Below are 12500 nucleotides of genomic sequence, written 5' to 3' on the forward strand. Positions count from 1 at the left end.
TGTGGTTGTTCTAATGTGTGTGTGGTTGTTCTAATGTGTGATGCACCCTAGTGTATAGTGTGTGTGTGTGTGTATGTGTGTGTGTGTGTGTGTGTGTGTGTGTGTGTGTGTGTGTGTGTGTGTGTGTGTGTGTGTGTGTGTGTGTGAGTGTGTGTGTGTGTAATTTGTGTTTGTGGTCGCCATACTTGTCCACATAAACAAGATAAGTCATCTGTGTTTTTGCAGAATTCAGGAAATGTGTCTTTGAGGCTGTGTGTGTGTGTGTGTGTGTGTGTGTGTGTGTGTGTGTGTGTGTGTGTGTGTGTGTGTGTGTGTGTGTGTGTGTGTGTGTGTGTGTGTGTGTGTGTGTGTGTGTGTGTGTGTGTGTGTGTGTGTGATTGTGTGATTGTGTGTGTGTGTGATTGTGTGATTGTGTGTGTGTGGGGGGGTGCATTTTCATTTTTTATGTGGGTATTTGTTAGAGATGTCCCGATCCAGGTTTTTGCACGTCCGATCCGATACCGATATTTTATTTCACTTCCGATCCGATACCGATACTGTCCGATACCGATACCGGCCTATCGGAGTATTTAAATTGAAAGTTATTTAGTCTACTTACTTTCTTGTCACACTCATGTTGAAAAGGGGTTTACTCTTGATAACAACTAGCCAGCAGAATTAGGTGAATCTGAGTAATACAATGATTTGTACTGAGAAACCTGTTAAATACAAATTAGGCAAAATAATAGTCAATTAACTACACAAACAAAAATGCCACCAGTGCTCTACTCTTGAACCAGATTCGAAGGAAACCATTGGAAATCCATCAGTGCAAATAATATTCTTAACTGTAAGTGAACGCTCATTCAAGCAGTTGAAGTATTCATCTGTTTTCCATGCAAAGGTGTTTTTTTGTAGGCTGCCAGCATGTTGACAATTCAGGACGAGTTTACATTTAACATAGACAAAAAAGTAAAGAAAATTCCAAGACACACAGTAGGCATACCTAGGCTAGCCTACTGGAGGCCCTCTCATATGCCCAAAGTAGCCTAGTAACCTATCATTATGCCATAGGTAGCCTAATACAGCCTAGATTAATGACAATAAACAACAATCACAACTAAACAACTGCTACAAATTAATCAAAATGGAATTAGATAAATAGCTAAAATAAATCATAAACTAATTCGGACACAACCACTGTCGAGTAGGCTACTATAATATTTATTTACTCAGGTCAGTGGACACAATAACATTTAACAATACCATTTTCTACCGTATGCTTTTGCTCCTCCATGTGAATTAGCACATCCTTAATTTAACAGCTGCTTAGCATCTTAGCAAGACGGCATTGATATGAAAACACACACTCTCACACACGCACACACACGTCGTGTGACAGAAAGGGATCGGTAGTGGCTGGGCAACAAAACATTGGGGGATGAGAGCGGTGCCTCGGAGAGAAGCATGTGAAATTAACTTTCAGTGTTTGTAGCCAAACATTAGCGCTTGTTACTGAAATGCCATCTGAAACGCAGGCAGAGTGGCATGAAGCGCGCAACTCTGTGTGTCTGGACTGTTCACGGACACCGTTTAAAGCTCTTTGAAACCACAGACTGAAAAACTTACGCTGCCTGCGCGTGAGACGAGAGCCGAATGAGAGCTGAAGCAGTTGCTCCCACGTGTGTGCTGCTGACGAGAGCTGAAGGTGTGCTGGAAAATGCGGACCGGAGTTTAAGAACAACCACAGTAAAAACTGGAATGCCGAATGAGAGAGCCGAATGAGAGCTGAAGCAGTTGCTCCCACGTGTGTGCTGCTGATGAGAGCTGCGGGTAAGCCGGAAAACACGGACCGGATTTTGAAAAAATCTGGATTCTGGATCGGATTTTTTCGTGCTTGCCGATCCGATCCCGATACGCATTTTTTGCCTATATCGGCCGCCGATCCGATCCAGATATCGGATCGGGACATCCCTAGTATTTGTGTGCATGTTCGTCTCTCTGTTGGAGCCAATTTAGCTTCCTCAAGCTAGCCTTGGGCCCTTGACTTTTATTTTGACACAGCTTTTGGTCACCTGACCAGGTAAAGGTGGCTGCCTCTCACTTGGTGGTTAGTCTCAGGCTATGTCTCAAATGACACACTTTTGTGCACACAGTGCCCTGAGGTCTTTAGTGCATAGTGTTGTGAAAAATTTGAGCACTAGGCTGTGTAAAAGAAGTAAGTGCAAGGAAGTTTGTATCTTGAAAGTCATTTGTTATAGTTTGAAATTTAAGTTGCCTGACTGAGGCCGGTTTTCTTTTGCGTTTATCCAGTTTTTTTTGTTTATCATATTTTTTGTATCACTTCCGCACTGTAAATAAATCCGCACCCGTATTCACAATATTTTCAGTTGCCAAGTTTCCGTCTTCTTTTAACCGCTATTTATGAGGGCCAGTCCTGGCATGAGTTGGGGGGTAGAGACGCCCCTTTCTCACTGACAGTCAGTGCACACTGACAGTGCACAGTATGAGGTCTTTAGTGCATTGTGTCGTGGAAAAATGTGAGCACTATGCACTGTGACCTCGCTGGAAGTGACGGCTGAGCATCTCATTAGCTCGCCAAAATATGAGTTGGCTACTGTTTACAATGCACAGCGTCTGGTGCTTGTATTTCCATGTCCTTCACCCCAATGGACAACAATCACACATACAATACTTTGGTTGGCATGAAAAGGTTGGTGTCCCATCAACATTACTTACAGAATTAGGAGACAGTTTGTAGGCCTATTTTTTTCCTGCTAATTCAAATGAATAGAGGACAAATAAATGAGGCCTTCAATGAAAACAGCATGGTCCCTAAAGTCAAATATGGCAGAGTTTCCTTGTTTTGAGGTTGCTTTGCTGCCTCTGGCACTGGACTGCTTGACCGTGTGCATGGAATTATGAAGTCTGTAGACTATCAAAAAATGTTGCAGCATAATGTAGAAGTCTTCCCTTGAATCCTATAGAAAACCTATGGAGAGATCTCAAAATGGCAGTTTGGAGAAAGCACCCTTCAAATCACCTCGAGGATGGTCTAACATTCCAGCGGAGCGTTGTAGGAAACTCATTGATTGTTCTCAGAAGTGGTAGTTTGCAGATATTTTGTCTAAAGGTTGTGCTACCAAGTATTAGGCTGAGGGTGTCAATACTTCTGTCCGGCCCATTTTTGGAGTTTTGTGTAAAATGGTCATTCATTTGACTTTTTTTTCATTCTCTTTTGTGTTTTTTTCATTGCAAGACAAACACATGAGGATATTAATAACAAAGAATGTGATTGCAATCATTTTCTGGAAGAAAGTGAGTATTATCTGACATAATTGAAGGGGTACCAATACTTTTGGCCAGGACTCTATCTATCTATCTATCTATCTATCTATCTATCTATCTATCTATCTATCTATCTATCTATCTATCTATCTATCTATCTATCTATCTATCTATCTATCTATCTATCTATCTATCTATCTATCTATCTATCTATCTATCTATATTTCTCTCTCTCTCTCTCTCTACAGGTATCTATCTATCTATCTATCTACAGGTATCTATCTATCTATCTATCTATCTCTATCTATCTATCTATCTCTATCTATCTATCTATCTATCTATCTATCTGATTGTGTCTGCTCTGTGTATATTCCAGATGACTCTTTGAGGCTTCAGAATGGAGGCAACAACAAGCAGGCCATAGAGGACACAGGTACCCACACACACACACACACACACACACACACACACACACACACACACACACACACACACACACACGCACACACACGTATACACACACACACACATACACACACACACACATACACATACACTAACGTTTCGACATGCGTCTTCATCAGAGTTCTCCTTGCTGTAACTTTCATATGAGTGACTTCTGAAGCCAGTTGATTAATTGAAAGTCAGATTATTTAGCTGTCGTTCCAACAGCGTGGATAGGAGACAACACTTTTTGGAAGGACTGTATGCAGTAGCAGCAGAGAGAGTAGAGAGAGAGAGGGCCCACTGGCCCATTGTTTCCGGGTTCTATTATTGGGGGGGGGGGAAATCCCCCTTTAGGCAGACCTAGGCAGACCTATGGACTGTTCTATTCAATGCTAGGAGCATTATGACACGCCCCTTTAGGCAGACCGGAACCTGGTCATGTTAGGTGCCCATAGAAACCTATTATGTTGGCATATCTCTATATACTTAAAGAATCTCTGGTAGCATCATCTTTTTCCATCCACCATCACAGATGACCATCATCAGAATCATGATCTGATGATCATAGAAAGCGTTGAAATCTTTCTTAGATTTTCTTTCCTAGGAACAGTCCAGCCTTTTTTTGATTGTCACATATTTGCAGTATGTCCAAGTATTATTCATGAACATATGTATTAGGCTCATTATGTCTAACTGTTTAACTTAAACACTTTTTTTTCCTTTTGCCTTAAGACATGTAAAAGTTTTTAATTTTTACCTGACATGTTTCGACGGTGTTACTTCCATCTTCATCAGAGGGTCACTGTGATGTTGATGAGTGACGTGCTTTAAAATCAGCTGATGTTGTGGAGGTACCAACCTGACCAACCTGTCATTACAACATCAGGTGATTTTAAGGCACGTAATGTCAGGTAAAAGATACAAACTTTTACATGTCTTAAGACAAAAGAAAACCCTAAGTGTTTATATTATTCATGAATGTGCACATAATTTTCTTCTCAGTGTTTTCAGTACTCGGATACAATTTCAGATGCATTGGTATCAGAATTATTAGCATAGCTTAGCATAGTCACTGGAAGTAAATGGGAGCATTAGCATGAGGCCACAAGTTATCACAGGACGGGATTAAATAGGCCTATCTGATTTGCACTCTGGTTACTTTTACATTCATTTTTAAGTGATGATGTTTTGTTTGCTCCCATAGACTTGCATTGGTACGCTTAATTTGGCTATACTGTTAAACTAGGCAAACACATAGACGACTTTCAATGTGTTCCTATGTGTTCTATGCATGCATTTTGAAATGTGTGTGTGTGTGTGTGTTTTGCAATGTGTGTGTGCAGTGTTAATTTCGTGACAATATTTTCGTCATAATTATCGTTAACGATTGTTCTTCCCCTGACGACAATAAAACGATGATGGAAAAAACAGCATGCGTTTGTACAAAAATATGATGATATTGATTTATATTTTCGTCAAAAAAAAAATTGACTACAATACCACCGGAGACCAAAACCAATAGGAAGCATTTTTGTTAATATGTCACTGAAACATTGAAAAAGAATTGCCTGCTATTTCGCAGGTCGCGACCCTCCTCTGCTCCGCCTCTCCCTCCTCCCCTCCCTTACACACACACACGCAGGTACACCCGTGACCTTTTTTAAACAGCAGTAGCCTACTTTTCAGTGCAATCCTGGCTGGAAAAAATATTGTTGCCCATTTATCCATGACGAAGAAGTTTATGCAGTCATGCATTTTTGCGGAACTTCTCCACTCCCTGTCGCTTTCATGAACCTGCTACCTGACGGTCGTTGTCTGATCTTTTTTCAATGTTCGCTAATGTTTGTAATTTAAGGGTCTATGCGTAGGCACAAGCCTTCTGATAAGAATCACTGTAGTGCTGATCGCAAAGGATTTGGAAGTGTGGAGTTTTGCTTGTTTCAGTCAAGGACACTGAAATAGGAAGTGAACGGCCCTTCCACACTTTCACATGCATTATTGCAATAACGTCTTGCGAATGCATGCAACATGCACACAACCATGTCAACGCCAGCGCGTATGCCATCACAACTTTGCATCAAGCAAATAATATGCAACAGCTTGCAATACGCGAGAGAGAGAGAGAGAGAGAAAAGAGAAAAAAGAGAAAGAGAGAGAGAAAAGAGAAAAAAGAGAAAGAGAGAGAGAAAAGAGAAAAAAGAGAAAGAGAAAGAGAGAAAAAAGAGAAAGAGAGAGGTCTTCCAACAGGTGACATCGTAACGCTTGCATACAGTAACCTGGCTACTGTACCCCGCGATGCTCTTGATTACTGGTATAGCCACAAGTGTGTTTTCATAATATGCAGTCCCGTTTTCCCCCGAAGTCGTTCTAAAACATCGACAGAGATTTATGAGTGTCGCGGCCATGATTTTTTTTTACACATTGGAGGCACTGGCTTAGGCTATAAGACGTTCTGGCAGTTTTCGACAATATTTCATAATTACAATATGTCATTTTAATCACTGACTGTCGACTAAAACAAAAATGATTTAGATGACTAAATTGTGACTAAAACTGAAATTACATTTTCGTCAAGAGACTTACAACTAAATGAAAAATTCCTGTCAACATTAACACTGTGTGTGTGTTTTGTAATGTGTGTGTGTGTGTGTGCGTGTGCGTGTGCGTGTGCGTGTGCGTGTGCGTGTGTGTGTGTGTGTGTGTGTGCACCTGTAGGTCCGTATGGTTGCTCCTGTTAAAATTAACACTGTGTGTGTGTTTTGTAATGTGTGTGTGTGTGTGTGTGTGCGCGCGTGCGTGTGTGTGTGTGTGCACCTGTAGGTCCGTATGGTTGCCGGGCACCGAGCTGATGCCAGCCGCCATGACGGAGATGCTGGACTGGTGGGAGGGGCCAGGACAGGAAGGGGAGGGGCCAGTCACAGTGGACTTCCTGTTGCCAACCGGCCTCTATATCCAGATGGACGTACCCAGAGAAGCCACCATACAGCACATCAAGCTGGTAACACACACACACACACACACACACACACACACACACACACACACACACACACACACACCCAGAGAAGCCACCATACAGCACATCAAGCTGGTAACACACACACACACACACACACACACACACACACACACACACACACACACACACACACACACACACACACACACACACACACACACACACACACACCCAGAGAAGCCACCATACAGCACATCAAGCTGGTAACACACACACACACACACACACACACACACACACACACACACACACACACACACAGAGAAGCCACCATACAACACATCAAGCTGGTAACACACACACACACACACACACACACACACACACACACACACACACACACACACACACACACACACACACACACACACACACACACACACACACACACACACACACACACACCCAGAGAAGCCACCATACAACACATCAAGCTGGTAACACACACACACACACACACACACGCACACACACACACACACACACACACACACACACACACACACACACACACACACACACACCACACACACACACACACACACACACACACACACACACACACACACACACCCCCAGAGAAGCCACCATACAGCACATCAAGCTGGTAACACACACACACACACACACACACGCACACACACACGCACACACACACACACACACACACACACACACACACACACACACACACACACACACACACACACACACACACACACACACACACACACAGAGACACACACACCCAGAGAAGCCACCATACAACACATCAAGCTGGTAACACACACACACACACACACTCAATTTAGATTTTTTTTTTTATCACAATTTTCCATTAAAAAACAGCAATCTTGGGCTACAACCTTTTCTGATTGTCTGATTCAGATTTGAATGAATATAGTTGCAATTTTGCATGCTGTTGCGTCACTAGGTGGGCACGGCCTGGCTGGGTCACACTACACTTCACACTAGGGGGGCACGGCCTGGCTGGGTCACACTACCCTTCACACTAGGGGGGCACGGCCTGGCTAGGTCACACTACCCTTCACACTAGGAGGGCACGGCCTGGCTAGGTCACACTACACTTCACACTAGGAGGGCACGGCCTGGCTGGGTCACACTACCCTTCACACTAGGGGGGCACGGCCTGGCTGGGTCACACTGCCCTTCACACTAGGAGGGCACGGCCTGGCATGGTCACACTACACTTCACACTAGGTGGGCACACTGCCCTTCACACTAGGAGGGCACGGCCTGGCTGGGTCACACTACCCTTCACACTAGGGGGGCACGGCCTGGCACTACCCTTCACACTAGGGGGGCACGGCCTGGCACTACCCTTCACACTAGGGGGGCACGGCCTGGCTGGGTCACACTACCCTTCACACTAGGGGGGCACGGCCTGGCACTACCCTTCACACTAGGGGGGCACGGCCTGGCTGGGTCACACTGCCCTTCACACTAGGTGGGCACGGCCTGGCTGGGTCACACTGCCCTTCACACTAGGGGGGCACGGCCTGGCACTGCCCTTCACACTAGGGGGGCACGGCCTGGCTGGGTCACACTACACTTCACACAGTCTTCATTGCACTTCATTTGCTCTGAATTAACACCAGCCAGCCTGATGACTTCTGGTTACATTTCAATTTGACTGCTAAAATAATGTGTTTTAATTAGTGCTTAATTTGAGGGGGAGCAAGGGGGAGCTAGCTCTGGAACCTCAGATGAGAGCTCTGGCACCTTGGATGGAACCTCAGGGAAAGACATCATAGACCCCCTACCCTCTGGGGGGAGCTACCCAACCTCTGCGCTCCGGGACCTCCCGCTTGACAGATTAAGCACTGGTTTTAATTCATGGCCTCGCTGCCCTGGCTTTCGGCCTTTGTGCCCTTAAAAAAGTGACGACTCAAAAGGCCAAGTGGCCTTGCCCGTAAAATGACGGAATTCCAGGCCTGGTTTTAACATAAAATCTCAATTTTAGATTTTTTTTTAATCACGTTTTTCCATTAAAATAAAAGTAACGGTTAATCTCGGGCCACAGCCGTTTCTGATTCAGATTTGATTGAATATAGTTGCAATTTTGCATGCAAACATTTTTTGTGTGCTCTGCTCATTGTTCTCTGTGGCTCTGCCATGAAGAGTTTGTTGATTTTGGCGCTTGACAGTTATCCTCCTCATCTGAAGACGTCGTTTTGCAGTATTTATTTTACAGTGTAAAAAAATAGCGTTGTGGCGTTTAACTGTTAGAAAGTTATCGGGCTCATTCACCACGCGATCCAAACGGTTTCTCCACTTTGGCCAAACGTCTACGATCCTCTACTCTTTCTTGTTCTTCGCGATTTGATATCGTCAGATCGCACACCCCTACACACGCACGCACATACACGCACACACACACACGCGCGCACACACACGCACACGCACACACACCATACTGGTATACACAGACACCGCTCTACAAGGCCACTACACTGCAGGCTGTCTATTAATGTGTGTGTGTGTGTGTGTGTGTGTGTGTGTGTGTGTGTGTGTGTGTGTGTGTGTGTGTGTGTGTGTGTGTGTGTGTGTGTGTGTGTGTGTGTGTGTGTGTGTGTGTGTGTGTGTGTGTGTGTGTGTGCAGCTGCTATGGAAGGCTGCTGCAGGGTACCCGTTGTTCGGCTCGCTGGGCGCGATGGAGGCGTGTGTGTTCTGGTGTGTGTTTAATACTGTGTGTGTGTGTGTGTGTGTGTGTGTGTGTGTGTGTGTGTGTGTGTGTGTGTGTGTGTGTAGCTGCTATGGAAGGCTGCTGCTGGGTACCCGTTGTTCGGCTCGCTGGGCGCGATGGAGGCGTGTGTGTTCTGGTGTGTGTCGGCGTCGGCGGTGCACGAGGAGCTGGACGACGAGAGCCGACGGCTGTGTGATGTCAGACCCTTCCTGCCCATGCTCCGCCTCCTGCGGCGATCCTGCGAGGACACGCAGCGCGCACTCGCCTCCAAGATAGGAACGCTCATCGGGAAAGGTGAACACACACACACACACACACACACACACACACACACACACATATATACACACGCAGCGCGCACTCGCCTCCAAGATAGGAACACTCATCGGGAAAGGTGAACACACACACACACACACACACACACACACACACACACACACTCACATATATACACACGCAGCGCGCACTCGTCTCCAAGATCGGAACGCTCATCGGGAAAGGTGAACACACACACACACACACACACACACACACACACACACACACACACACACACACACAAACTCATATATACACACGCGGCGCACGCTCGCCTCCAAGATAGGAACGCTCATCGGGAAAGGTGAACACACACACACACACACACACACACACACACACACACACACATATATACACACGCAGCGCGCACTCGCCTCCAAGATAGGAACGCTCATCGGGAAAGGTGAACACACACACACACACACACACACACACACACACACACACACATATATACACACGCAGCGCGCACTCGCCTCCAAGATAGGAACGCTCATCGGGAAAGGTGAACACACACACACACACACACACACACACACACACACACACACACACACACACACACACACACACACACTCATATATACACACGCAGCGCGCACTCGTCTCCAAGATCGGAACGCTCATCGGGAAAGGTGAACACACACACACACACACACACACACACACACACACACACACAAACTCGTATATACACACGCAGCGCGCACTCGCGTCCAAAATAGGAACGCTCATCGGGAAAGGTGAACACACATACACACACACACACACACACACACACACACACACACACACACACACACACACATATATACACACGCAGCGCGCACTCGCCTCCAAGATAGGAACGCTCATCGGGAAAGGTGAACACACACACACACACACACACACACACACACACACACACGCATATATACACACGCAGCAAAAAGGTGAATACACACACACACACACAATGTTATACAGTCCTAGGAAAAAGTTTGTACACCCTTTGAAATTTCTTACATTTGTTTCGAAATTGGTCGTAAAGCATGGTCTGATCTTCCCGGAAATCACAAGAAGGAACCATCAGAGTCCTCTTTAACCCATTGTGTCCTGGGGCGACATTTACGCGGCATTCAAGTTCTTGAGATTTGAGCTGTTTTATTAAAGATGTGGGTATGTTAGAGCTGAATGAACACTATACTAGAGCAAAATGAAGGTTCTCAATTTTAAATGTAACTCATTTCAAGTTTGTATGTGCTTCAGACGCTGAGCTATTTAGGATTAAATAGGTAGAGGGCACCCTTTCCCAAAAAGGGCTTAGGACAATATGGGTTAACTAATTACAACCAAACATGTACATGTTATCATGTTTTATTGGCCATATGAGAGACCAGTCTCTCAGGCAGTCACATTGTTCTTGGATGACTCAATTTCCCTCCCGTTGCAAAAACTCAAGTTGTAATTTCATGTAGTTTCAAGTAGTCAAGTTGTAATTTCATGTAGTTTCAAGTAGTCAAGTGGAATTTCATGAGTTTTATTTCATGGCTTGCAACCTCTTCCTCTTCCTCCTCCTCCTCCTCCTCCTCCTCTTCCTCTTCTCCTCCTCTTCCTCTTCCTCTTCTCCTCCTCTTCCTCTTCCTCTTCTCCTCCTCTTCCTCTTCTCCTCCTCTTCTCCTCCTCTTCCTCTTCCTCTTCTCCTCCTCTTCCTCTTCTCTTCCTCTTCCTCTTCCTCTTCTCCTCCGTCTGCCATCCTCACACTAAATGACAAAGCGTGTATGCGTGCGCGTGTGCGTGTGCGTGTGTGTGTGCGCGTGTGCGTGTGTGTGTGTGTGTGTGTGCAGGTCTTCAGGAGCTGGATTCGCTAGAGGACCAGGAAGTGAAGGAGTTCCGCCAGAAGATGCAGCGAATCACAGAAGAGAACCTGCAGCGCCTCCAGATGATGTCACTGGGGGAGTGGCTTAGCCGCAGCTACAGCACCCAGCTGGACCTGGCGCCTACTGATGATGTCATCAACACGCGCCTCACAGAGGGAGGCATTAAGGTCACCATCCACTACGACCAGTCACAGGTACAGACACGCACACACACACGCACGCACGCACGCACGCACGCACGCACGCACGCACACACACACACACACACACACACACACACACACACACACACACACACACACACACACACACACACACACACACACACACCACACACACAGTGGTGTAGTGGGGATTTTCAAAGTGGGGATACGCGATTTTTAACGTCATCACATAATTAGGCAACTTATCATGCCAAACCCCCCAACTGTCATTAATCTACCGTCATTGCTTGTCCGTTTTCATCTGTTTGGTCAATCACCTGCAATACTGCTATGTGATCATTCCTTTTTTGTATTCAAACATGGGCAGAAGATTCTTTTTAAATCTCACTTCAGGAGAAGTGGGTGGACTGCGTACCCCCGCGTACCGCGCCCACTACACCCCTGCACACACACACACACACACAGTCGCCAGCCACTTTGACCATTCACAGGTTCACACACGCACAGAAGAAAGCTCCCTCCTCAAAAGCCTGTTGAGTTTAGAATGTTACTTTGTTGCTAAGCAGTTTAGAACGTTACTCTTTTGCTAAGCAGTTTAGAATGTTGCTGTGTTGCTAAGCAGTTTAGAATGTTACTGGTAGCAGTTTAGAATGTTACTCTGTTGCTAAGCAGTTTAGAATGTCACTTTGTAGCTAAGCAGTTTAGAATGTTACTCT

The 12500-nt window shown here is 45.6% G+C and overlaps 1 protein-coding gene across 1 annotated transcript in view; it reads left to right on the plus strand.

The window, feature by feature from the left end:
- pik3cb (phosphatidylinositol-4,5-bisphosphate 3-kinase, catalytic subunit beta) overlaps window positions 1–12500 on the plus strand; it is a 94004-nt gene that overhangs the window by 19971 nt on the left and 61533 nt on the right. Inside the window, exons 2-5 of the mRNA XM_063205903.1 lie at window positions 3644–3700; window positions 6535–6712; window positions 9506–9734; window positions 11588–11814. Coding sequence (XP_063061973.1) covers window positions 6563–6712; window positions 9506–9734; window positions 11588–11814 — 606 coding nt within the window. The 5' untranslated portion in view covers window positions 3644–3700; window positions 6535–6562. The remainder of the gene's footprint in view (window positions 1–3643; window positions 3701–6534; window positions 6713–9505; window positions 9735–11587; window positions 11815–12500) is intronic.

The sequence above is a fragment of the Engraulis encrasicolus genome, chromosome 8 (genome assembly GCF_034702125.1).
Source record: "Engraulis encrasicolus isolate BLACKSEA-1 chromosome 8, IST_EnEncr_1.0, whole genome shotgun sequence".
In the NCBI taxonomy this organism is placed as follows: domain Eukaryota; kingdom Metazoa; phylum Chordata; class Actinopteri; order Clupeiformes; family Engraulidae; genus Engraulis; species Engraulis encrasicolus.